This window comes from Salarias fasciatus, chromosome 5, assembly GCF_902148845.1.
Source record: "Salarias fasciatus chromosome 5, fSalaFa1.1, whole genome shotgun sequence".
Lineage (NCBI taxonomy): Eukaryota > Metazoa > Chordata > Actinopteri > Blenniiformes > Blenniidae > Salarias > Salarias fasciatus.
Genome location: NC_043749.1, coordinates 34,592,955 through 34,619,698, shown reverse-complemented (window position 1 = coordinate 34,619,698; position 26,744 = coordinate 34,592,955). Strand labels below are relative to the sequence as shown.

At 52.2% G+C, this 26,744-nt stretch overlaps 3 protein-coding genes across 6 annotated transcripts; 2 read left to right on the top strand and 1 right to left on the bottom strand.

The window, feature by feature from the left end:
• The first annotated feature begins 866 nt into the window (after positions 1 to 866).
• On the top strand, positions 867 to 18,013 carry atxn7l2a (ataxin 7-like 2a). Of its 3 annotated transcripts, XR_003931485.1 has the most exons (11): positions 867 to 1,023; positions 2,014 to 2,082; positions 4,100 to 4,466; positions 4,662 to 4,924; positions 5,533 to 5,615; positions 6,770 to 6,981; positions 7,053 to 7,233; positions 7,314 to 7,435; positions 7,516 to 8,455; positions 10,540 to 10,670; positions 17,994 to 18,013. XR_003931485.1 is itself a non-coding variant. In XM_030091762.1 (10 exons), exons 1-10 carry the CDS (start codon positions 867 to 869, stop codon positions 10,555 to 10,557), a joined length of 2,412 nt encoding a protein of 803 aa, XP_029947622.1. In that variant the 3' UTR covers positions 10,558 to 10,803. The 3 variants fall into 3 exon arrangements, 2 of the variants coding, with proteins under 2 accessions (XP_029947622.1, XP_029947623.1); XM_030091762.1 differs by lacking the exon at positions 17,994 to 18,013 and having other exon boundaries at positions 10,540 to 10,803; XM_030091763.1 differs by lacking the exons at positions 867 to 1,023; positions 2,014 to 2,082; positions 17,994 to 18,013 and adding an exon at positions 2,129 to 3,808 and having other exon boundaries at positions 10,540 to 10,803.
• Positions 14,165 to 18,060, top strand: cyb561d1 (cytochrome b561 family, member D1). 2 transcript variants are annotated; one of them, XM_030091765.1, is made up of 4 exons: positions 14,165 to 14,306; positions 14,383 to 14,806; positions 15,203 to 15,240; positions 15,854 to 18,060. In XM_030091765.1, the coding sequence occupies exons 2-4, from the start codon at positions 14,650 to 14,652 to the stop codon at positions 16,346 to 16,348; spliced, it is 690 nt and encodes a 229-aa protein (XP_029947625.1). In that variant the 5' UTR covers positions 14,165 to 14,306; positions 14,383 to 14,649; the 3' UTR covers positions 16,349 to 18,060. The 2 variants fall into 2 exon arrangements, with proteins under 2 accessions (XP_029947625.1, XP_029947624.1); XM_030091764.1 differs by having other exon boundaries at positions 14,171 to 14,806.
• On the bottom strand, positions 18,057 to 26,730 carry zbtb40 (zinc finger and BTB domain containing 40). Its single transcript, XM_030091761.1, is given in 14 exon segments — positions 18,057 to 18,407; positions 18,483 to 18,527; positions 18,530 to 18,753; positions 18,884 to 19,040; positions 19,165 to 19,379; positions 19,642 to 19,806; positions 19,925 to 20,131; positions 23,746 to 24,117; positions 24,184 to 24,382; positions 24,558 to 25,033; positions 25,185 to 25,552; positions 25,624 to 25,818; positions 26,096 to 26,185; positions 26,550 to 26,730. Coding segments are annotated over 12 exon segments (2,817 nt in total). The 5' UTR covers positions 25,776 to 25,818; positions 26,096 to 26,185; positions 26,550 to 26,730; the 3' UTR covers positions 18,057 to 18,170.
• Positions 26,731 to 26,744: the final 14 nt, after the last annotated feature.

Here is a 26,744-nt window from a genome sequence, read left to right as displayed (position 1 = left end):
AAGCATGAACGGCGCGATTTATTCACTTATACAGTTCATCAAACTAATTTATGTCACATTCATGACATTCAGAAACAACCATCAGGAACTGCTGACATTTTATCATGGAGTTTAATGGTTTTAGTTGTCACACTTGTTTTAGATATTCAGTCATTCAAAACGCCCCACTTTGACCAGCTCTTTGGCTCCTTCGGGAGCTGAAGTTGGCTCTTGAGGTGGACAGAGGTCGGAGGTCATGACGGGAACCTGAAGGTCAGCAGGCACAGCTCCAAACACCTTTCAGTTTGAGCTTCAGTCAGCTGGACGGGAGCACACAGGGCCGTCCTCGCCCTCCAGCTGCTTCAGGGACCAGCGCCCACTGTGACGGGGGGACAGAGGGGACGGGGGGGACAGAGGGGACGGAGGGGATGGGGGGGATAGAGGGGATGGAGGGGATGGGGGGGACAGAGGGGACGGGGGGGGACAGAGGGGATAGAGGGGACAGAGGGGACGGAGGGGATGGGGGGGATAGAGGGGATGGAGGGGACAGAGGGGACGGGGGGGACAGAGGGGATGGAGGGGACGTGGGAGGATGGAGGGGATAGAGGGGATGCGGGGGACGGAGCCCCGGTGGAGCAGGGACTCCGGTGTACGGGTGCCTGGAGGAAGACGCTCTGGGTTTACTGTATCGTGGAAGTTTCAGATCGCAGATGGAATGTGAGAGTCAGGGGATCTCTGTGTTCATGAGTGTGTGTGTGTTTGTGAAGTGTGTGTGTGTGTGTACTCTTTAAAGTGGGGCTGCACGTGTGCACGCGCCCCGGCCCCTCTGTGTGGGTGTCCCCAGAACGCGCACGCAGAAACTTCCTTTCCTGTCGAGAACGCGCCTCATGACGTCAGCGGCTTGCCGCGCAGTGATGATGGCGGTGCGTGAACGCGCAGTAAAAGTAATGGCTGCTCTGGATCGGCGGGTGCCTAGCCTCGATGAATTCGTGGGTCAGAGCTGGACCGCCTGGGCCGACTGGGCCGGCGTGGCGGCGGCGGAGGGTAAGGAAGCTTCTCGAAACAGACACCGGCGGCCGTGAAGCCCTCCGGGCGCAGCGCCGCGGTTTATTTTCGTGGAAACGGAGCGCGGAGCTAACCATGTTACCCAAACAAAGACCCTGCCGGGTCCTAGCGCTGGGTGGGTAACATGTCGCTCCCTGCCTCCCCCGGCTGCAGACAGCACCGATAGCACTGATAGTGTCTAAAACTGTGGCGCCGGGGCGCCGGCCGGGCCGCCGGAGCCGTGAGGGCGGCTGCCAGCGCCGAGCGGGGGCGCCGGGCTTCCGTGCGGGCAGCCGGGCGGCGGTGGCATCAGAGCGGAAGGAGGCTCGAGCAGAGGACGGCTGGGCGAGCAACTTCTGGCTCAGGAGGCTAGCGGCTAGCGGCTAGCAGAGGAAGCAGCCCGGCCGGCCGGACGCGGCGGGGCGGCCGGCGGCGGCGGCAGGCACCGGCACCGGGGCGGAGCTCACGCCGGGTCCGGAGGAGGGGTGTGAGGCTGCTGCCGGCCCGGCCGGCCCGGCCCGGAGCCAGCGTTACTCTGTGTTCTTTTGGCTCCAGCCGCTCAGTCCCTCTCTCAGTCCACCTGACTGCCCCCCACCCCCTCTCGCTGTTCCACCCCTGAGCCACAGGACACCCCGGCCCCCCCCCCCACCCCACCCTCCAAAAGTGCTCTTCCTCTTCCCCACGTTGGAAGTGTGTGTGCTCCCTCATTGTCTGGCGTCCCTCCAGCAGCTCCTCCATCTGTAACTATCAAACCCGGTCCTCCTCCTCCGGCTCTCCACCAGGCTGTCATGGCTGGAGGCAGGCTGGGGCTGAGTCCACCCCGGGTCAGCTGCAGCCTGGGGGGCCAGTCTGCCCGCCGCAGGCCTCCAGCCAGGCTGGATGTGAACGGTGTGTCCAGTGAGCCCCCTCCCCGTGCTGCAGGTGTACAACTTCTGGAGAAGCCTCGTCCCCACGGCTTGTTGATGGTGTGTGTGACATGTCGTGTTTCAGGGCCCGATTTGGACGACTGCAGCAAGAATGGCAAGAAGGCTGCAGAAGCCATGTCGCTCAGTAAAGAGGGTAAGTGTGCACATCAGAAACATCACAAGGCAAGAGTCCTGACTGCTCTGGGTTTGGATCCGTCAGTGCATGAAAACACAACTGCAGCCCCGATCAGCCCTCTCTCTCTCTCTCGCTCTCTGGGCTGATGCAGTGGAGCCGAGGCTTTGCAGGAGTCTTGGCCTCTTCGGGGCTTCCACAGCTGAGCTGTCAGACGGACACACCTTCAGCGTTTCAGCACGTGTCACAGCTCAGCGTGACAACTCCTAGAAGTACCAGGAAGTGTGTTCACCTCCCGCCTCAGCACACTTGCATAACTGCTGTAGTTTTATTAATAGTTGCACCTGCATTTGTATTTGACAGCAAATAATTGTAAGAATAGGTTTTGAATTAACTGTTTCCAGCAGCACAAAACGACTGCAGGAAGTCTGGGATAAACTTTAAAGACACCTCTGCTGTAACTTCTACATGGAGATTAGTTCCCAGTCAGTTAAGAGGCCTCCACTTGTCTCAGGTCAGTCGTTAGCCACATGGCTAACCATAAGGCGAGGAGTGGGTAGCGGGCGGCCCCGCCCGTCTGGCTCATTCTCTCATGCTTGATTTGAGTGATTCCAGGAGGAAATGGTGTCCATGTGGTGAAGATGGCTCAGGAATGGCTGGAAGTGACGTCTGCGTCCATCAGCCTACATTCTCATTGGGATAAATATCAGGAGGGACGAGCAGGTGGTCCAGAGGAGCAGGTGTTGAACCGCAGAGCCCTCAGTCAGGACGGGTTTCCGCCGGAACAGCTCCACAGAACCGGCCTCTGCACGACGGGAGGCTCCTCTGGTCTGAGACGCCGTGTGAGGGAGGGTCCTCCGGCCGCTTCTTCACGATGAAATCCATCAGAACTGTTTCTCACTGGATGATACGACTGTCCCTTGTGGGGCGTTGAGACCTTTGGCTGTGTCTTTCAGTGGTTCTGGCACTGATCAGTCCAGGGTTTTGGGTCTCACCCAGCATCTCAGAGCCCGTTTTCTTTTGTGACCCGCCCCTCAGGTTCCTTATTGGTGAGCCTTTGATGGAGGTCTTTCTCAACTCTCCTACATCCAGAGACAAAAGTTCACTCTGCCACCAGCTGGTCCTGGCAGCCTGTCTGCCTGTGGCTTAAAGTTTTGGTCGTGAACAGTCTGTTTTTCAGTTTCAGTGTCTTGCTCTTGTTTGTTCTTTGTGTCTTTTGCACACCTTTTGTTTTTTGGAGATTTTTAACAAAACGTTAAAGACTTGTGAACATATGTGACCATCATCCAGACTGAGCTCCACGCCATCTGACCTTCTAGCAGAAATGACGTAGAGGTCGTAATACAAGCTTGTGCAGAAATCTGGGCTCAAACCATTTCGGCATATAGAGAGGGCCTCACAGCTGCTCGCTCTGCGTTTGCTTTCTGAGACATCTTCATTCTGATGTGAATTCTTATCTGCACTAAACCTGGTTGGAGGGACGTTTCTGGTGTGTCTCCTGCCTCATTTTTATGGCTAGATTCATGCTTCCACCAAGAAACTGCACTTTGCCACTACAGCAGGGTCCGCTGGAGAACCCGTACCTCATCCCCACACCGAGCCTCCAGACCCGGGTCCACTGGAGAACCTGACTGTCTCATAGAAGATGTCCTGAAGTGATGGATCGATATCGATATGTTTGGTCAGAGCAGCTCAGCACCTGGAGGGCCGCTCCAGTCTGCAGTGGGAACTGCCCATCAGAAGTTGTGTGAGGAAGGGAACGGGGTGATGAATGCACTAATAACTGGAGTTCTGGACTGTACTGAGGAAGAAGCAGACCAGTGGTTGTATTTGTATGGCTGATTGTTGTGCTAAACCTTGAGGCTCTTCTGAGGAAGCAGAAACAAACACTTTTTCCCACTGATTGTGATTCATCTGGAGCCTGAAAAATGAAGTAACGCAGCTCTTAAAGTAGATTAGTTTTTCTCTTCATGTTTGTTTAGTTGTTTCAGATCAGCCTCCCAGTGCTTCCTGTGACGCGCTGCCGTCTCTCCTGCAGACATGTCCATCTTCGGCCTGTACCCCGGCCACGACGACTTCTACCTGGTGGTGTGCAGCCACTGTGGTCAGGTGGTGAAGCCGCAGGCCTTCGAGAAGCACTGCGAGCGGAGACACGGGCCCCTGGCCAAGCTGTACGCCCGCCTGCGCTCGCCCGCCCCCGCGGCCCCGCCCCTGCCCCCGCCGCCGCCGCCGCCGCCTCAGCAGAGACCCCACCACGGCCACTCGCCGTCGCACGGGACCAACGCCGCGCCCGCCTCCCCGTGGGAGGCCCGGGGGCCGGCGGCGGGGCCGCTGCGGGCCGCGCCGCCCTCTCCCTCCACCCCGCCGCAGTACAGACACTCCAAGAACCCCAAGGACGGAGTCCGGTAAGCAGGGCGGGGCTGAAACCAGCGGGAAAAACTGACCTCTGTTCACTCTGAGCAGCAGGGGATTTTCCTCAAGGTCATCCGTCAAGTCAGACGTCCAGATGTCGTGTGTGACGGAACAGCAGAATGTAATGTGTGTTTTGTCCTCTGGACTGAACTTGTCCCTCTCCGTCTCTCCGTCTCTGCGTCTCGCAGACATTCCCCGCTGGAGAAGTCGTCCCACAGCAGCAGCGGCCACTCCGAGCTGTCGGTGTTCAAGCAGCCTCCGCCTCTGGAGCCTCCCATCAGCTCTCCTCCTCCGTCGCTCAGAGACCCGCCGTGGCCGCACGGGGGCGCCCCGCCCGGCCGGCCATCGCCCGGCGACCGCCACCCCGTGCAGAGGAAGGAGCCCTCCCAGCCGCTGCCGCCGCCGCCGCCGGGCCACCGGATCCCCCGGACCTACAACAAAGTGGCCTCCAGTGAGTATGGGGGAGGGACGGCCGGGGGGCTCCTCATCTGGACGACTCCAGACCGCCAAACCTCTGAAACGCTTCCAGCGCCTCGATGTGGGGACCCCCACAGTGAATATGTAGCCGCTCCTCCTTGTTTTTTTCTACTGTAGAAAAACTCATTTATCAAACCACAGAAACATCAGAGGGTCAAATTTACTGTTGATGGCTCAACTAGCTGTAAAAAGACACTGAAACCAAACGTTTTCCTGACTGTTATCTCATCAGTTCTCATCGTAATGTGCTTCGCTTCCTTTTACTGGACATTTACTGCATTTAAAATACAAAAGAAAACAAAGTTTCCACTTCATCCCAGTCGTCAGCCTGCAGTAAGTACTCCTCATTTCAGCTACTTTTGGTTATCGAAGCACCAATCGATTGTGTTTAACCAAATGGTTTTACACTGAGGCTCACACGTGAAGAACATGCAGTCAGCTCATTTTGAGCCCGTTATTGAGTGTAGTGCGCGACGATGTGATGGATTTCTATCACATTGTAATCCAGCTTTTCGTGTGTTTCTGCTGTGGGACGATAGAACTGAGAGTCTCTGAGGCTGATGTGACGTTCTGTGTCTTCAGAGAGGGAGTGTGACCTGGACAAACACTGCGGCGTCCTCGACCCCGACAGGAAGAAAGTCTGCACCCGCCTCCTCACATGCAATGTAAAACACACACACACACACACACACACTCTGTGCCTTACTATTGTCTGTCTCTCTTCGCTCTCGTTCTGTTTCTGTGCCATAAAGTTTCTCTGAGCCAGAATTTCCATTCCACATGACTGGATGTTTGGGTTTGGGACGGTTGTCCTCCGGCTGGACGTGTGGATCAGGTGCTGGAGGACACTGATGGTGGTTTAGTGAAGTGTGCAGCAGGTTCTCTCACTCTGTACTGAACCCGTCCTGACTGAAGGCCGTTGAGCCGCTGTTTGGAATGATGCGGTGACGGTCGGTCGGACTGTTTTCATGAACCTCTGTCTTCCCCTCAGACTGCAGCTGCTAAAGCTAGCAGCTCTGAGGACGAGCTGTCAGGTGAATGCCGGGATGAGTCTCCTCCTCCACACTGAGAGGAATCGAACCTCTGAAGGAGAAAACCGCCCCGGCTGTGAGACCGGAGCGCTGAAAATGGCTCCCAGCACAGGAACAGGCCTTATATGGAGTGTGTGAAGGAGGAAGTGAGTGAGAGGCCACATCCAGGCAGACAGAGAGAGAGAGAGAGAGAGACAGGATGACCTGATTACCAGGAAGCGATGGGAGAGCGGTGCCCAGGCGGCACGCCGTACCTGCAGCTGGTCATGTGTCCCGTTCAGCCAGCAGCGGCTCACGTTGCAGACGGCGGTCCTCAGACGAGCAACATTCACTCATTCATTCACAGCGCGCTCCTCAGAGACGGCGGCGGCGGCCGTCTCTCTCACATTCCGGACCACACTGCCTCCAGAGCCTGTTAAAGACGGGACTCTCCCGATCGGCGTCAGGCCAGCGGTTTGACCGCACCGTGCTCCAGCAGCAGCCAGGTGGCAGTGTTGTCACCTGCTCTGTGAAGCTGCTTTTTATTGCCTTCACACACGACTGGAGGACTCTGACCTCCCAGCGGAAGGCGAGTTACAGTAAATACAGGCTGAACAGGTGAAGCTCCTCCCTCTGCTGGGAAATGATGAGTTTCTTCCTGGTGAAACACTGCTAGAAACAGCAAAAAGGCGAATCCAGGAAAAAAAAAAAACATAAATGGCTGAAAAGTAGAGATCTCCACGAACAAAGTGACCGATGTTTAAATCGGCGTGTTGTATCAGTCGCCTAACGGGCGCCGCTGTCCCCAGATCCACTCCATCCACCAGCGGAGGAAGGTGCTGGGCCGCAGCAGGAACTTCGACCAGCTGGTGGCGGAGCTGAAGACCAGGGTTCGAGAGAAGGGGGCCCAAGCCCTGGAGGGGGGCTCCTCCACGGGACGCTCCCCAAGCCCCGAGGCCCCCCGGGAGCAGGCCGGAGCGCCGCACTGCAGGAGACCGCTGGCCAGCCTCCCTGCCTTCAGGTGCGTCCGGGTCCGGTGCGGGTGTGCTGAACGGGTTTAGAGGGTGTCTGACTCGGCCTGCCGTCCTCCAGCCGCTCCGCCGCCGCTTCAGAGAGCGGCGCCGACGAGGAGAAGCCGCGGCACGACGAGCCCGGCCCGCGAGCGCCGTCGCCCCTCGTGCACGGACGCATCTCCAGCGACGAGAGCGAGGCCGAAGCGGCCGAGGAGCCCGCCGACTTCCCGTCGTCCGCCTCGCACCCCAGACCGGCGGCGGTGAGCAGCTCCGCACGCCGCCGCGCCCCTCCTCCCGCTGACGCCCGCCGCCTGATGCTGACCGGGTCTCTCCTCCGCAGGTCTGCGCCTTCGGCAGCCGCTCCGTGGGTCACGGCATCTTCACGTTCGACCGGAGGCTGCATCACCTGCGGTCGGCGCTCAGCAGCATGCTGGAGCAGCACATCAGCGCCCATCTCTGGAAGTGAGGCCCGCCTCCGCCCGCCTGGCGGTCAGCAGGCCGGGAACCTTACTGATGCTCTGGATGTTGTGATTTGTCTCCAGGAAAATACCTCAGGCCACGGACCTTCAGGCTCCTCCTCCTTCGGTCAAGACCATCACATCTTCATGCGCGCCCTCGACAGGCTCCGCCTCCTCGCTGCACCCCAAGGTCCGCACAGGAAGTCACATCAGCTCCTCCATGAAAGCCGCCTTGTCGCTGTCTTCCTCCAGCCGCGGGCCGGGCAGGCCGTCCACCGGCGTCCCCTCGGAGAACTCGGGGGGCGGCGGCGGGCACGCGGGCTCCCCGGGGAAACCGGCGGCGGTCCGTCAGGCCGGGTCCTCCAAGAACCCGGTGGGCCGTCCCAGTAAGCAGATGCTGAAGCTGCGGGAGGAGGCGGCCACGGCGGCGGCGCTGCGCAAGCGCAAAGCCCCGTCCCAGGAGGGGGAGCACTCGGGCCCCGACAGGAACTGCATCATCCTGCAAGACCGGGGCCGCCCCCCCTCCGCCTCCTCCGCCTCCAAAAACCCCCCGCCCCCCCCTCTCCCACACGGACAGACCAACGGCACGCTGTCTCCCAGCAGCAAGCCCCGCCCCCAGCCCTCCCCCTCGGAGTCCCACTCGCCAGCCGCCAAGGGGATGTGGACTTACAGGAAGACTCACCCCCCTCTGGGCCACTCCTCGCCCCCCGACCCCTCCCCCGCCACCAACTCCCACGGCCGCACCGGCGTGGGGGACTCAGGACTGCACGGGCCGGGCGGCGGGCGGGGCTTCGAGCACCAGGGCCTGGTCAAGAAACGCAAGGGGGGCGGCGGCGGCGTGGAGGAGCACTCGCCTTCCTCCAAACCCACAGCACACCGCCTGCCCCCCCCCTCCTCTTCCTCCTCCTCCTCCTCCGCCAGCTCTGCCACCTCTGCCTCCCCCCGCTCCAACTTCTACCCCTGGAAGGACAGTAAGAGTGGGGGGCTCGCCGGGGGCGTGGACAAGAAACTGGGCACACAGAAGGTAAGTCTGGGAGCGGTGGGGGGTCGGGTGGGTCGGGGGGTCAGGGGGTCATCCTCTTGCTGATGGCAGAGCAGACTCATGTTCTCACTGTGTTCAGGACTCTGTAGACGCCTGGCTGTCCTGCTTCTCTTAAAGGAGCACAGTGCAGTTTGCTCGTTTTATGCGAAACAGCGACCCCTGCAGGCCTCAGGCGTAACTGTAGCTTAGTGAAAAGCTCGTGTCTGTGGCTTGTGTCCATGTACGTGCACAGGAGAGGGGAACTCCTTCCTCGCTCTTTTAGCAGCGCTCCAGTAAAATGTAAGTTTCTTCTGCCTGGTGGGGTCTGTGCTGGAGCTGTGGCAGTGCTAGAAGCCGGTCTGTTCTTACTTTCTGGAAGCTCCATCCTCAGTACTGCTCAGTTGTTGCTGCTAAGCGTCTGGCGGAGTAATGGCGGACAAATCGGAACTTAAGGATTACCAGGCCAGCGGGAGGCGCATTACGTCAGGCTCAGAGCGATTCGTACCCGAATCACTCATATTGCTGTGCCTTCAGTGCCCTGCACAGGAAAATAGGAGCGACTGCGATCTTGCAAAAATAGCTCTTGCTGCCCATCAGGTAAAGGTGAAAACGTGTGTGAGTGTGAATAATTGAAAATTTAACATTTAAAACTGCGCTGTGCCCCTTTAACGGACCTAATGTATTATCCTAGTTTGATCCTGACACGTTTTGGAAAGAGTCAGTTGCGGCTTTTAAAGGAAGTGGTGGTCTTAAAACCTGTGAGCACACCATTCCTATGTCTATCTCTGAAATAAGAAAAGCCTGTTTGTTCCAGAGAGAGAAAGCAGGGTCGCCTTGAGGCTGGGGAGGAGTCGTCACGGTAACGGAGGCCTGAAGCAGACGCAGCGCTAGCGCTGTCTGCAGAGGGCTTCAGTGATGACCGGAGTGTTGGTGTAACAGGAGTGCAGACCTGGAGTGATTCAGGCTGTGAGAGAGGAAGAGTTCAGTCTGTGGACTGAACCAATCCAATTCCTCTTTTTCTGAATGTGTGCAGCCCAACGGGGCCATGATTGAGTCTCACTGCTTCAGACCAATGAGATGAGGCTCTTATCAATGGATTTAAAGGAAGATGAAGGACGACACAGTGAGACAAGGGAATCCAGGACTGCGTTCAAGATGTGGAACTCTTCACACGGAGTTCAACCATATAACAGCAAACCATCAGCGTATAGCAGTAGTCTTACTCTCCTCTACAGAAGGTATTGATTTGAGTGTTGTGGATCGGTGCTGACTGGGCAGATCTGATGGATCCTCAGCAACCCGACACCTGGAGCTGCTGTCAGTGCTTTCTGTTTGTGATGGTTGAAGCTGCAGGTGAAGTGCACAGGAGTTTAATCCATAATCTGAGATTAGAGCTAAATTATCCAAGTTTTCCCAAAAATCCTCCTTCAGAATTTCTCAGAAAATATTCATCCGATCCCTGCTTCGATGATTCCTGCGTGTCGTAATGACAGTTCAGTCTCAGTCCTGAGAGATTATTGATAAAGACGTTCCGTATCAGTGCTGTCGCCTGTTGGTTCTGGTGGAAGGAGGCAGAGGTTTGAGTTCCTCCTGCGTTGAAGTGAACTGACCGTTGGTTTTCCTGGTTCGCTGAGAATCAGTTTGTCTCCTGAGCTTCTGTTCAGAGGCGATCAGATTGATGTGAAGCTCAGTGTGGATTGAAGCAGCGTGGCGTGGAGGAAGAACAGCAGGAATCCAAATGATTCAGGTCAAAGACGCACAGCTTCGTGCTTCTACAACCTCCGAGTCCTGAGTCACAGTGAAATACAGAAACGCTGTGATTTTCTCTGCTCTGCACCGTTATGTCCCACTCTGCGTCCAAACCTCTCAACTGATGACAGGAAGTGGCTCAAATCTTCTTCCTCTCTAACCTGTGGATCTCCATTTCATTATGTGCATTTGATCTTTTTGAGTCGTTGTCTTTAAGTTTTGAACTTGATATTTGATGACAAATATTAGAAACCCTTTTTGTAAAAACTTGAGACGAGCAGCTAAGCCACTGTGTGTTTTCTGATAAACTAACGTCCAGCATCTCTTCTGTCTCACAGCCAAAACTGCACCATTGAGTGTGCCTGCCTTACAAAACCACTAGGAGGAGCCAGCTCTGCTCAGCCCACCGTGAGCCAACGGACAGAGTGTGTGTGTCTGTCTGTGTGTGACTGTGTGTGTGTGTGTGTGTGTGAGAGACTGAAGGGGAGTTGGAGGGTTTGGGATGTTGAAATTCAGAGTATGGATTTAGAAATACCTCAAGACCATCCGGTTATGCTGCTAAATTAAATATGTTGTTTATAAAATAAAAAATAAAAATGTCATTTTCACTCCTGGTCTCCGGCTGATCAATACTTGGTTCACATGTGGCTGTTGAGGTGCAGACCTGACAGGAGGGTTCAGGACGCTCACCGCGTCTCCTTCACCTCCGCTCAGAAGTCTTTCTCTTTTAACCTCGGTGAGTTTAGTGAAGAAGGTTTGAAAAAGAGGACAGTCCCAGAAAACAGGAAGTGCTGCGTGTGGGAGTTTCCACATTCTCTCCAGCAACATCTGGCCTTGGTTGATTAGTTCCCTCCATCGGCCTGAACTCCTTGTGTCGCAGCTTTGCAGACATTGAGCCGTCCTCCTCAGAAAGAGTGACTGCAGCGTGGTTTGTCAGTGCTGATGTTCCTGAAGCTTGAGTAGAGTCTGCTCGGCTTCATTGAGCTTTTATTTAGATGCATCGACCATAATGCTCAAGTGTTTTATATTAAAGCATGCTGTGAGTTGGAGGAATCCAGAGTATTATTCTCAGTGATATTGTTCTTTATTTTGGAGAGAGTTCAGTGTACCTTGATCAGGAATTGGACAGTATGTTATGTTGGACCTTTAAAGAGCCAGGGTTTCTACCCTCCATCAAAGCTGCTTCATCTTCAGTCTCTTCCATTCAGGAAATTGTTATGAGGATATTTTCAAGGAAAGGTAATCTCAGCAGTATGTTCGTTTTAATCATGTCTATTATTCAGTTATGTACATTCAGTGACTGTGAAGTCTATTAAGATCTGGCTTCATTTCTTCAGTGGCTGGTGTCCCGTCCCCTCAGCTGACGTTTCAGGAGCAGTTGTGCTGAAGGAGTGTAAGTATGAGATGTTTTGTGTCAGGTTATGAGTGAAACTGAGTTATGTTTTTAAACAAGAAAGTAATCTGGATAAACCTTATCAGAGAGTGATCAATTTCTTTCATCCAAATCCAGCTTAGTTCTTCATCTGCTCTGTTTCCTGGTGCCAGCGTTCTGATAAAGATACTGGGGCTGGAGTGAGGAGACGATCAGTTAAACTTCCACTGATTATTATTGTGACTGTGGGGATGGAAGTTTTTACCTCCGCCAAGGAGGTTATGTAATCACGTCGGTTTGTTGGTCTGTTAGCAACATTACGGAAAAAGTAATGGACGGATTGCAATAAAACTTTATGGAAAGGTGGGTCTTGGGCTAACTTAGAATCCATTAAGTTTGGGTGATGATCCGGATCACTGTCTGGATCCAGGAATGTTTTAAAGGACTCTTTATCATTGAGAAGGGCAGTCTGTCACATAGTTGGGCATAACTCAACAATAAATGACAAGGAGGCTTAGAAAACATTACAGTGTCAGTTCTTCAAGGACTCTAAGAGAGATCAGCTGCTGTTCCAGATCAGGAAGTGTTCCGGATACCAGGATCGAGAACAGACAGAAACAGGGGGGTTCCGGAGTGTCGGTCACTGTGAGGAAACACACTGAGATATGAACATGCAACTAACAGCTTTCTCCCAGACATTGTTTGTGTTGGGGAGGAAGAAAATGTTTTTCATTATACTGTATACGGTGTTCTTCTGGTTGTTGGTGACTGATTGGAGCTGTGGCGGAGGTCTGCCTCTCTGAGAGCCAAATTCGAGTTTACACATATAATCAGTGGATTACTGAAGCCAAATCCTTCCAAAGTGATTTCCTAAAGGTAAAAATGAGAGCACATTCCACCTCAGCAGCAGTCTCTCACACACAGATGGTTCGGGGCCTGTGGGCCGCCAGTCGACGATCACTGCAACGGGAACAGGTCAGGAACTTCCACTGCTTCCATCATGCAACTGTTTGAGTCAAGTTTCACCTCAAAGCATTTTCTCTGAGCTCAAAAATATCTTCCAAAGACAGCAGGACTGGCAGTTTGTTCTCCCTCCTCAGCAGAAGGAATCATGGGATGTTGCTTGGAGGTGACCGGTCTCTCCTCACTGGTTCTGCAGTGATGGGCAGTCAGCACGTCCTCAGTTTGGACAGCGAGGACGCTGCATGAGGCCACATCTCAGAGGGATTCTCCCCTTCAGCTGAAGACAGCGGCAGGAAACTGATGCATTCACCCAGAGGACTCATAAAAAGTAGATCAGTAGCTAATTTTCAGTACTGAACTCACTGCTGAGATACCTGAACCCAGAGGACTGTGATTCTAAATGTATATTCTTATCTTTCAAAATAGCTGATCTTGAATTAAAAAATAATCCAAAAAAGACACAATGTTCAGATCATTCAACTGTTTTACAGATTTTAGCTTTTCGTGACTTATTTCCACTGTTGGCAAAGTAACTTTAAAAAGTAATGAGTTATAATTGTTAGTTACTTCTTTAAAAAAAACTGAGTTCTACTGTTTTAAAAGCAACAAATTAGGCAAAGTAGCTATTGTGTTACTTCAAAAAAAATTGAAGACACATTTTAAATAATTTATTATGAAGCTGAATTAACAAAACAAATGGAAACTTGACGGAATAAATTAAAAACAGGAAACACTGCATTTATCTAAATTATGCAAATGTTGCTGTGTGATAATGAGACAAGTAGATAGCATTTCCACATTGGTAAAAGAGTAATAACACCATAGACGTATGTCAATAGATGACTATACCTCCATTTGAAAGCTGCTTTTGAATGATCGGCACTCTATATCTATATCTGTATCTGCTCTAACGATCAGGACTCTATACCTTAAATACGGTTCCTTCTTTCTGGATGATGACGTCATTCAGAACTTTTGTGATTGAGAAGTTGCAACAAAGTATCAGTTTAAATGACGTCATCGTCTGATTTGACCTAGATATGCAAATGAGCAGCTATGCAAATTAGAACGAGAGAAGAGAAGAGAGACGGTGAGTGGAGCGTGACCCCAGACTGGAATTTACATGAACTCAGATACTAAAACACTGTCAGACTAATAATAATAATAATAACAATAATAATAATAATAATAATAATGATAATTATTATTATTATTATTATTATTATTATTAAATTAATATCATAATTACTAGTATCTACTAATCACTTACAGACATAAGAAAATGTTTACATTGTATCATGAAAAATATCAAATGTCAAATGATTAATTACAGTATTTTACACGATTGGACCTTTATTGACAACAGTCAGAGGAGAATTAATTCATCAAAATATTTGATTTTCTGAAATATAGTACCAAACCAAAATGATTCTGGAGATATTAAAATGACTGACGCTGTTTTAAAATAGAAGTGTGCTGTTTGTGTTGTGTCATTTAAAGGGTTAAGAGAGAGAGAGAGAGAGAGGGAGGGAGGGAGAGAGGGAGGGAGAGAGAAATTAGAGCAGCAGTAAATCCTTGTTGGAGTGACGCCTCTCACTTTTCTTCCTATCTCTGAGCTGTTCAGAGCAGGAAGTGAGAGCGGTGCCGGGTGTCATACAGGTTGTCCTCTTGTTGTCGTGCTGGTTCTTGCCCTGGTTCTCGTCTTGGTTCCTGCCTTGGTTCTCCTCCTGGTCTCCAGACGGATCCAGGACCCCTGCTCTGTGACAGGAGGTGACCCTGCAGACTCGCACTCTAATCCCCGGACCGTGTGGGATTAAAAACTCTTCATGTGTTTACTCTGCCTCAGATTAAAGGGAAAGGACTGAAGTCTGTCTGCAGCTCGTCACACAACTGAAGGTGCTCTGGTTCTGGTCACAGAGGATCGGGACATCCTCTGGTTCTGGTCAGTGTTCCTGGAGATCCTCTGGTTCTGGTCTGACCGCGGTCCTGCAGGTCCAGTGGAGCCAGAGCCCTCAGTCCTCTCTGGCATGGCGCTCGCTCCCTGCGACCCGGCGGCGACCCTGCGGTGACCCTGGCTGGACTCGGCACCCGCAGCCCGGGGAGGACGCGTGGCATGCGGCCGGAGCCGGAGTACAGCCTGGTGGGAGAGGGGCTCGGGATGCGGGACTACTGGCTCTACGTGTGGCTGAGGAGGGCCGCCGTCGTACTGGCTCACCTTACCGGTCTGGGTCTGACCCTCATCATCTCCCTGCTGTCCAGACCTGGAACCAGTGAGTAGACATGCAGGACCAGATCCACACACGTTGAGGACGAGATCCACAGACATGAAGGACTCGATCTGTAGGACCAGACTGTTCAACAGACAGTAGCTCCACAGGCACAAAGGACCGGATCCATCCTGTTCAGAGCAGCTGTGGAGCCGACTGTGGTGAGGTCAGGGTGGACCAGGTCAGGTCAGGACAGGTCTCTGGTCCATTACAGTACCAACAGCCACACACACTGACATTCACACCTGAGGGTTAGCTCAGGGTCAGCTCAGGGTCAGCTCAGGGTCAGCTCAGGGTCAGCTCAGGGTCAGCTCAGGGTCAGAGCATCACCTGCATTTTCTGGACTGTGGAAGTGTGTTTACAACGTGTTAGTGAGGATTCTCACTGTGTCTGTTCCAGGTCTGTTCTCCTGGCATCCACTCTGCATGTCTGTGGCTGTAAGACACACACACACACACACACACACACACACACGCACACACACCATCTTTCACGTTGTATGAAACGCTGTGTATTCTGAGGCATGTTGAGTTATCTGAGGTTGGAAACTGAACTCAAATTTTCTATCTGTTTTAAATATTTGAGTTTATGGTTTATCCCCCGGAGCTGAGAGAACTCAACATTGTTCTGTAAAAAGTCACTTCGGAAGCCCGGGAGAGCAGCTGCGGCGCTGTGTGCGGCGCTCACGCTGCTGCAGGCCCTGAGGACTCGGCCGGTTATTCCAGGTTAAATATTAACGGCTCCTCGCCTTCGTTCCACTCTGAATAATAGATGGCAGCAGCTCTGACAGCTATTGTCTTCCACAAAAACCCAGAATGTGTCAGAGAGGCGGACAGCGCAGCACGACAGCTGAACACACACACCACGCCTTCCTGACACACACACACACACACACACACACACACACACACACACTTCTTATTTTGAGTTTAAAGAAGTTTTGATATTCAGGATTTCACATTTCACGTTTCTGTGTCACTGTGGATAGTGTTTTGTTGTCCTGACAGTTCTCATTATGAAGCCCCCCCCCCCCCCCCCGTCTCTCTGCAGTACTGTCTGTGTTTGACTGAAGCCGTCCTCCTCTTCTCCGCTGAAGGATCTTTCTTCTGCTTCACGTCTCGGAAAGGAAAGGTTCGCCTCCACTGGTTCTTCCAAGCTCTGGTCCTGGTCGCCGCGGCAACCGGCCTGGGCTTCATGGTGGCCAGTAAGAACGTGTCGGAGCGCCCCCACCTGGCCAGCTGGCACAGCGTGCTGGGCGCGTGCACGCTGTGCAGCACGGCGCTGCAGGCGGGCTGCGGCCTGCTGGCCGGCTGCCCCCGCTCCTCCGGCCAGCCCCGCCTCCGGCTCTACCACGCCACCACCGGCCTGCTGGTGTACCTGCTGGCCACCGCCACCGTCATGCTGGCCATGTTCTCCGACTGGTTCCAGGGCACGGTGAAGGGGGCGGCGTGGTGGGCCTTCCTCCTGCTGCCCCTCTTCCCCGCCCTGGTGGTGATGAACCAGATCACCAACGCCTACCTGCCCCGCAAGAAGACCAGCAGCTGAGCAGCAGGGTGGTCGGCCAGCCTCTGGTCCGGCTAGCCTTTTATTGTTCGTCCATGGAGGTTTTCATAGGCCATGTTGGTCAGAGCAGCAGATCGCTTCAAAACCATTTTCCCCTGGAAGCCACCGATTGGTTTACACGGCAAGGTTTTGAGTCAAAATAACGAACGACTGTTTCAAACCACTGAGCAAAGCATCGTCTGCATGCAGGAGGCACGATCCTTCAAACAGGTACTGAGCTACTGATGCCTGGAAGGAGGACAGAGGAGAGGAGCCCACAGCTTCACGACACCAATCACAAAATCACAGCACCAACTAGTGGCCTGGCATGCAAACTACAGCCTTCCAAACTGCAGTCTTCCCTAATAACGGGATCTCAAAACTACAGACCTTCCAATTTCCAGGCCTTTCAAAATACTGAAATATCCCCGCCTGACGGACTGAACCTCTCTAAAGAAAAACCCCAACCGAAGCTGTTTTCTGTCCATCGTTGTGGAAACGGAGCCTTGATTGGTCCTAACCACAGCAGAGACCTACAAACCTACAATATGACATTTTGATCAGACGTATATTGAATTTATTGTATATATTTATTTTGATTTCCTCCTCCTCTGCCTGTTTGCTTGAACCTTTAATTGTGAAAGTGACCATGTCAGTGAGCCTCCTGTTTCTCCAGCAGGCCTGTGGTAGATCGAAGACACTGACAGAACACATGATGAGAAACTCCTGTAAAGATTTAAACTCTCTTAATGACTTCAGTTTCTACAGCCAGCAGAATTGGTCATGCAGTTTGTCCAGCTCCTCTTAAGGATGTGGCGACAGGGGAAATCTGCTGAGGAACCACAAAGCCATGTGTCATTTTGTTCATTCTATTGCTTTCCTAACTGATTTTTGGCAGAATGATTGTTGATTTCCTCTGACTTTAGAAAGTATTTCAGCGAGTGGCCTCTGAAGGCTTTAAACCTCTGAGAACCATCAAAATGATCGCAGCACTGATCTACTCTGACGCTGCAGAAGTAATTTGACTACACTGCCAGTGGTTAAAGGACACTTCCTGTTTGTGATTCAAAATAAGAGCCTTAAATGAAATTTGTGGCAGTTTTTTAACTCATGACACAGTGACGTTACTGAGGATCGTGCTTGGATAAACTTTCAGAGAGTTTGCACTGTTATACCTTCCAGAATGTGAGCGCTCTCAGAGGGTGGGGTCTCCTGGGGGGTCCGTATGATGGACCCGCTCCCGGTCTGGCAGCCTGCTGGTTCTGCAGCAGGACCAGGAAGATGCATGTGGACTGAACGTGAGGCTGGAAGGCCTGGCCTGTACCGGCGCCGCCTCGCTCATCCGCAGTGATGAGAGTCAAGAGTCGGCTAGCTCTGAATCGCTAGCCTGCCTGCTGTACTGCCCCCTGCTGGTCGGATCCGCTTCACGACTGTTAATCAGTCAGAGCGACCCCTGGTGGATAAACTAGGAACAGCCTTTACTTTTATCAGCTCCTCTGTTTTTCTACTCTTCAGTTTCCTCTGTTCTCTGAAAGCTGGATTTTTATCTCTGACAGATATTTTCACTGGAGTTTAGACTCAGTTTGATTCAAAACCCAAACCCAGACCACTTTTCTGTTGTGTAAATATCTGTTCTATTCAGATTCAGGTGTGTGTGTGTGTGTGTGTGTGTGTGTGTGTGTGTGTTTTCTCTAATAAACAGTTGAATCCTCCACATTTGTCTTTATTTCCAGTGACATTACATAAAACCACGTGCAGCGTTTCATCTACTTTTCTGGAACGGAGACATGATCATCACCGTCATTATTTCCGGTCTGGATTCTGATCAGGGACCCGGTTCAGGGTCTTCAGCCGCTGTTTTCCCCTCGCAGATGAAGGCGACGGAGTTGTTGAGCAGCTCGTACATGTTGACCTCCACCAGGTCGCCGGCCGGCCTGGCCTCCGACCGCCCGGGCAGCGCCACCAGCAGGTGCTGGCCGGCCCCCCGGGGCCGCTGCTCCTCGGGCGGGGCGTCGGACTCTGGCCCCTCCTCCCGGGGATCTGAGGGGTCTGCCGAGACCACCTGGTGGAACAGAGACGCTGGAGTGAAGGGTGTGTGTGTGGTGCGGCAGTGTGTGTGAGTGGAGGCGGTCCTCACCGTGTAGGAGGTGGAGGCCTCCTCCTCCTCCTCCCCCCCCCTCCCCCCCCCTCCTCCTGCTGCTCCTGCTGCTCCGGCGCCGCCTCCACGTGGCAGGCCAGCAGGTGCTCCTGCAGCTCCTGCAGCGAGGAGCAGAGCAGCGAGCAGAGCGGGCAGCTGAAGGCCTCGCTGCTCTGGCTCACATGCTGGCTGCTGATGTGCTCCTGCAGCTCCTCCGGCCCGCCCAGCACCAGCAGGCAGAACGGGCAGCGGCCCGCCGCCGCCTCCGACCCTGAGGACGCCACATGACCTCTGCTTCAGCTTTGACCTTCATCAACCAAAACCCAGCAGCGAGTTCACAGTTCACCGACACATGCTGCTCCCTACCGCCCCCTACAGTGAGCTGTGAGTGTGGTTCTGACCTTGGTGCTCGGCGGCCTGGTGCTTGACCATGCTGGCGGTGCTGGGGAAGAACTTGGAGCAGACGTCACACTGGACCAGGGTCTTGAGCTGCCGGGTGTGGCTGGCGTAGATGTCGGGGTGAGTGGTCCGGTTGTGATACCACAGGCCTGACAGTTGCTACGACAACAGAGACGTGTGTGTGAAACTACAACGGCAGGAAGAGCACTTCCTGTTCCAGCTCTTCCTCTGCTGGATCTACTGAAGGAACACGCCGTTCCTCTCTGACAGAAGATTCATCCACCTGGTAGGACTTGTTGCAGAGGTCGCAGCGGAAGGGCTTGGTTCCGGCGTGTGTGGTTTTGTGCTTGTCCAGCAGGGCGGCGCTGCTGAACACCTTGCTGCAGGTGGGGCACCTATGAACCTCCTTCGGGTGGAACTCCTCGATGTGCCGCCGGTGCTCCTCCAGGGAGGAGAAGCTCAGGCAACACTTCTGACAGTCCTGAGGCTCCGACAAGTCTGAGAGCGCGCACACACACACACGCACGCACACACACACGCACGCACACACGCACACACACGCATGCAGATGCAGATGATCCACAGCAGCCAAAGTACCTAAAACTGTATAAATGGTTTAAATGGTTTCTAAAAGCAGTTAGAAGGCTGAGCAGCTGAAGCGGGTGTTGGCAGTTCTGTGGATTCTCCTGAGGATTCTGACTGTCACAGCTGTGATGGCTGACGTGCTGAATGAGGACGAGGCGGCGCCGGTGCGGCTCACTGTGGAAGGTGTGCAGGTGGATGGTCAGCCCGCTGGCCTGGCTGTAGCCCTTCCCACACTGCCGACACACGTACGGCCGGTCCCCGGTGTGTGTGCGCACGTGGCGAGTCAGCTCGATGGACTGCGCAAACACAGCTTTGCAGTACTGACACACGTACATCTTCCCTGTGAAGACACACACACACACACACACACACACACACACACACCTCCTCTGGGTCAGTCACTGAGCGTGAGTTTGCGCCGGCGTCCTGTGAATGGGCGTGGCGCCCGCCCTGCTCACCCTCAGAGTGCTTCTTCTTGGTGTGGTACGCCAGCGCCGCCGCCACGCTGAAGCTCATGTCGCAGTGCTTGCACTGGTACGGCTTCTCCCCCGTGTGCAGCCTCATGTGGTTCTTCAGGGACGAGTTGGCGCCAAACTTGGCTCCACATTCCTCACAAGCAAACGGCTTCTCCTCGAAGTGCTCCGTCCGCTTGTGGTAAATCATCCCTGAAGCACCAACAGGCTGCTCTCACTCACCGCACTGAGCTCTATAATCTGATGTTAGACGAGGAACATGCTCTATAATCTGATGTCAGAGGAGGAAGATGCTCTATAATCTGATGTCAGAGGAGGAAGATGCTCTATAATCTGATGTTAGATGAGGAAGATGCTCTATAATCTGATGTCAGAGGAGGAAGATGCTCTATAATCTGATGTCAGAGGAGGAAGATGCTCTATAATCTGATGTTAGATGAGGAAGATGCTCTATAATCTGATGTCAGAGGAGGAAGATGCTCTATAATCTGATGTCAGAGGAGGAAGATGCTCTATAATCTGATGTTAGACAAGGAAGATGCTCTATAATCTGATGTTAGATGAGGAAGATGCTCTATAATCTGATGTTAGGGGAGGAAGATGCTCTATAATCTGATGTGAGAGGAGGAAGATGCTCTATAATCTGATGTTAGGGGAGGAAGATGCTCTATAATCTGATGTTAGGGGAGGAAGGTGCTCTATAATCTGATGTGAGAGGAGGAAGATGCTCTATAATCTGATGTTAGGGGAGGAAGATGCTCTATAATCTGATGTTAGAGGAGGAAGATGCTCTATAATCTGATGTTAGACAAGGAAGATGCTCTATAATCTGATGTCAGAGGAGGAAGATGCTCTATAATCTGATGTCAGAGGAGGAAGATGCTCTATAATCTGATGTCAGAGGAGGAAGATGCTCTATAATCTGATGTTAGACGAGGAAGATGCTCTATAATCTGATGTTAGGGGAGGAAGATGCTCTATAATCTGATGTGAGAGGAGGAACATGCTCTATAATCTGATGTTAGGGGAGGAAGATGCTCGATAATCTGATGTTAGGGGAGGAACATGCTCTATAATCTGATGTGAGAGGAGGAAGATGCTCTATAATCTGATGTTAGGGGAGGAAGATGCTCTATAATCTGATGTTACGGGAGGAAGATGCTCTATAATCTGATGTTAGGGGAGGAAGATGCCCTATAATCTGATGTTAGGGGAGGAAGATGCTCTATAATCTGATGTTAGGGGAGGAAGATGCTCTATAATCTGATGTTAGGGGAGGAAGATGCTCTATAATCTGATGTTAGGGGAGGAAGATGCTCTATAATCTGATGTTAGGGGAGGAAGATGCTCTATAATCTGATGTTAGAGGAAGATGCTCTATAATCTGATGTTAGGGGAGGAAGATGCTCTATAATCTGATGTCAGAGGAGGAAGATGCCCTATAATCTGATGTTAGGGAAGGAAGATGCTCTATAATCTGATGTTAGGGGAGGAATATGCTCTATAATCTGATGTTAGGGAAGGAAGATGCTCTATAATCTGATGTTAGATGAGGAAGATGCTCTATAATCTGATGTTAGAGGAAGATGCTCTATAATCTGATGTTAGGGAAGGAAGATGCTCTATAATCTGATGTTAGGGGAGGAATATGCTCTATAATCTGATGTTAGGGAAGGAAGATGCTCTATAATCTGATGTTAGATGAGGAAGATGCTCTATAATCTGATGTTAGAGGAAGATGCTCTATAATCTGATGTTAGGGGATGAAGATGCTCTATAATCTGATGTTAGGGGAGGAAGATGCTCTATAATCTGATGTCAGAGGAGGAAGATGCTCTATAATCTGATGTTAGGGGAGGAAGATGCTCTATAATCTGATGTTAGACGAGGAAGATGCTCTATAATCTGATGTTAGAGGAAGATGTTCTATAATCTGATGTTAGGGGAGGAAGATGCTCTATAATCTGATGTTAGGGGAGGAAGATGCTCTATAATCTGATGTTAGAGGAAGATGCTCTATAATCTGATGTCAGGGGAGGAAGATGCTCTATAATCTGATGTCAGAGGAGGAAGATGCTCTATAATCTGATGTTAGGGAAGGAAGATGCTCTATAATCTGATGTTAGGGGAGGAATATGCTCTATAATCTGATGTTAGGGAAGGAAGATGCTCTATAATCTGATGTTAGATGAGGAAGATGCTCTATAATCTGATGTTAGAGGAAGATGCTCTATAATCTGATGTTAGGGAAGGAAGATGCTCTATAATCTGATGTTAGGGGAGGAATATGCTCTATAATCTGATGTTAGGGAAGGAAGATGCTCTATAATCTGATGTTAGATGAGGAAGATGCTCTATAATCTGATGTTAGAGGAAGATGCTCTATAATCTGATGTTAGGGGATGAAGATGCTCTATAATCTGATGTTAGGGGAGGAAGATGCTCTATAATCTGATGTCAGAGGAGGAAGATGCTCTATAATCTGATGTTAGGGGAGGAAGATGCTCTATAATCTGATGTTAGACGAGGAAGATGCTCTATAATCTGATATTAGAGGAAGATGCTCTATAATCTGATGTTAGGGGAGGAAGATGCTCTATAATCTGATGTCAGAGGAGGAAGATGCTCTATAATCTGATGTTAGGGAAGGAAGATGCTCTATAATCTGATGTTAGGGGAGGAAGATGCTCTATAATCTGATGTTAGGGGAGGAAGATGCTCTATAATCTGATGTCAGAGGAGGAAGATGCTCTATAATCTGATGTTAGGGAAGGAAGATGCTCTATAATCTGATGTTAGGGGAGGAAGATGCTCTATAATCTGATGTTAGGGGAGGAAGATGCTCTATAATCTGATGTCAGAGGAGGAAGATGCTCTATAATCTGATGTTAGGGGAGGAAGATGCTCTATAATCTGATGTTAGACGAGGAAGATGCTCTATAATCTGATGTTAGAGGAAGATGCTCTATAATCTGATGTCAGGGGAGGAAGATGCTCTATAATCTGATGTCAGAGGAGGAAGATGCTCTATAATCTGATGTCAGAGGAGGAAGATGCTCTATAATCTGATGTTAGGGGAGGAAGATGCTCTATAATCTGATGTTAGGGGAGGAAGATGCTCTATAATCTGATGTTAGACGAGGAAGATGCTCTATAATCTGATGTCAGAGGAGGAAGATGCTCTATAATCTGATGTCAGAGGAGGAAGATGCTCTATAATCTGATGTCAGGGGAGGAAGATGCTCTATAATCTGATATTAGGGGAGGAAGATGCTCTATAATCTGATGTCAGAGGAGGAAGATGCTCTATAATCTGATGTTAGGGAAGGAAGATGCTCTATAATCTGATGTTAGGGGAGGAAGATGCTCTATAATCTGATGTTAGGGGAGGAAGATGCTCTATAATCTGATGTTAGGGGAGGAAGATGCTCTATAATCTGATGTTAGACGAGGAAGATGCTCTATAATCTGATGTTAGGGGAGGAAGATGCTCTATAATCTGATGTCAGAGGAGGAAGATGCCCTATAATCTTATGTTAGGGAAGGAAGATGCTCTATAATCTGATGTTAGGGGAGGAAGATGCTCTGTAATCTGATGTTAGGGGAGGAAGATGCTCTATATTCTGATGTTAGGGGAGGAAGATGCTCTATAATCTGATGTTAGGGGAGGAAGATGCTCTATAATCTGATGTTAGGGGAGGAATATGCTCTATAATCTGATGTTAGAGGAGGAAGATGCTCTAACGCTAAATGTATTTAGCATGCTAATGCTAATGTTGAAGCAGTGGGTTTGTGGTGCTCCTCACCTGAGGGATGGGCGAAGCTGCGCCCACACAGGTCACAGGACACCTTCTTCTTGGCGGCGGCGGCGTCGCGGTGCGCCTCGGCGCGGTGGCGCTGCAGCGCCCGCTGGGTGGGCAGCTTCTTGGGGCAGTCGGGGCACTGCTGCCGCCCCTCCTGGGACAGCGAGCAGCGCTGGGCGTGGGCCGCCAGCCGGCACTTGTAGTCAAAGGTCTTCTTGCACCAGCGGCAGGTCAAGGCCTTGGCCGGGGAGGACGGAGAGGATGGAGGGGAGGATGGAGAGGAGAGCGACTCAGTCTTAGCCTCAGCACCATTTCCAGCCTCCTGCTTCGAGCCGCCACCCTCCTCCTCCTCCTCCTCCTGCTCGTCCTTGCTGCCTGCGACACAGAGGAGTGGTTCAGACGAGGAGTCAGCTCTCAGGTGTCCACAGTGCTGCTGCTCACCTGAAGCCCCGCCTCCATCAGGTGAGCTTTGCTCCGCCTCCCCCAGCAGAGAGAGCAGCGGCGGGGGGAGGGAGGCGTCCCGGACGGCCTGCAGCAGCTGCAGCAGCCCCCCATCACTGAGCACACCCTCCCCCACCCTGCTGAACAGCCTGTCCAGCACCGAGGGGGGGTCGGAGTCCTCACAGCAGCCTAGCACAACCTGACACACACACACACACACACACACACACACAAAGGTATATGAAATAGTGAAAATGGGCCTGAAAGCAGGAGCTGTACCTGCAGAGGAGTGAAGTGAGTGATAATATCATGAGGTGCGTGCGTGCGTGCGTGCGTGCGTGCGTGCGTGCGTGCGTGCGTGCGTGCGTGCGTGCCTCGGTGTCTTGGGGCTCCAGGCGTCTGGAGGCGGTCTCTCTCAGCAGCTCCACCACAGACGGCCTTTTGGAGAGGAGCAGCTTGAGCTCAGAGGAGTGTTTCAGTACTAAGGCTGCTTTCTCTGAAGGTTCCATGGTTTCTGAGGATCCCCTCTCTCCAGGTCCTGAGGGTTCTGCCTCTCCAGGTCCTGAGGGTTCTGCCTCTCCAGGTCCTGAGGGTTCTGCCTCTCCAGGTCCTGAGGGTTCTGCCTCTCCAGGTCCTGAGGGTTCTGCCTCTCCAGGTCCTGAGGGTTCTGCCTCTCCAGGGTCTGAGGGTTCTGCCTCTCCAGGTCCTGAGGGTTCTGCCTCTCCAGGTCCTGAGGGTTCTGCCTCTCCAGGTCCTGGGGGTTCTGCCTCTCCAGGGTCTGAGGGTTCTGCCTCTCCAGGTCCTGAGGGTTCTGCCTCTCCAGGGTCTGAGGGTTCCACATCCTCAGGTTCTGTGGAGGATTCTGCATTAGAACTCAGATCTGAAGCTGTTTGACCTGAACCCAGTTGCGACGCTCCCCCACCGCCTGGAGACGAGCCGTCCTGTTCCATGAGAGAACCATGGAGAACCATGGGGGGACTGGTGGAGCATGTGGGACTCACCTGAGGCCTCGGTAGAGACCCGGACTCTCTTACAGGCCGGTTCTTCTGGACCCTGTGCTTCACGGAGCTCCTCCTTCGGCTCTGTCCTGGCCCTGTGCCTGTGTGACGTGGAGCGCCCCCCGCGGGGCGGGCCGGGAGCCGCGGGGGCGTCGGTGGTCTTCTTGGTCGCCAGGGTCGTGAGGGCGTTTTTGAAGCCGACGGCCACGTCGAACATCTGCAGGCTGTCGGCGGCGGCCACCATGCGGCTCACGTTGTGCTTGCCCAAGGGCAGCTTCCCGGTGTAGACCATGTCCAGGAGGCAGTCGAACTCCTGGGACGACACCACCGACGTGTCGATGGAGATGGTGTCCGAGTGGTCCAGCAGAGACCTGAAGACCACATCCAGTCACCACACAGCCGAGCAGAACCGGACCGCGGGTGTGTGTCGGCGTGTGTGTACCTGAAGAGCATGCTGGAGGCGGCCAGCAGCAGCTTGTGCGCCCGGCGCTGGCTCCCGCCCACCATGATGGTGCAGTCGCAGAACAGACCCTCCTTCCTCAGGCTCCACAGCTGCTGCATCAGCTGGCTGCTGTAGTTCGGTAGCTCCATCATGATGCCCAGCGTCCCCGAGGAGGTCAAAGGTCATCAGCAGGACCTGGATCGGAGTTCAAGTCAAACGACACAACACAATCAAAGGTTTTATTCAGTCTGACCCTAAGAAAGTCATCAGAAACATTTTTTTTTACTTGCTTTGGGGGAGATCAGAACAGAATCTCATCACAAGATTTTATTTTTTGGGTGAAAATTTCACGAAATACATGAAGTTACAAAAAATAATCTGTTTTCCAAAATGAGTTAGTGCATGTTGTAAGATGACAGCTGAAAACATGTCAGTTGTATATATGAAGGGTTTGAAGGTCAGCAAAGCAGACCTGCTGTCAGGAGTTTGCCGGTTCGATTCCCACCAATGACCTGGCTCCTAAAGACCCCAGAGTGCAGTAATGTGGCTGCAGCTCCACACCCTAAAAACAGGATTTTAATGAGGGGAAAAGGGAATTAAAAGGGGGGGAAATGGATGGTTGGGATGAACAATAATCACTTCTATGGTTGTGAGACAGATTCTGAGGTTCAAATCAGACAACATAGAACATAGTTAATAAATAATGATGGCTAAAACTGGATTTGGATTATGTGGGAGATTAGGTTATAAAAGCTGAAGCTCATCCAGATGCTGAAGATGATCAGAGTCATTTATCTTCAACATCTTCATGATCAGCTTCAGAAAAACATGTTAATGTCGAGCTGCAGGTGAACTGGAGTTTAAATGAAGAAGATCAGCTCGAGCTGCGGCTCACTGCGGATTCGAACCAGCGACCTTCACTTTACCTGCGATGGAAACGCTCCAGGTCTATTCAAACGATCCGAGTCTTTATTTAAACTCCTCTAATGAACAGCTCGAGTCTTTATTGAAACTGTTCTGGCGAACAGCTCGAGTCTTTATTGAAACTCTTGTGACGAACAGCTAACAGCTCTGCTAATAAAGCTTCAGGCTTTTGAACATGGCGTCCGGCGGTGCAGCAG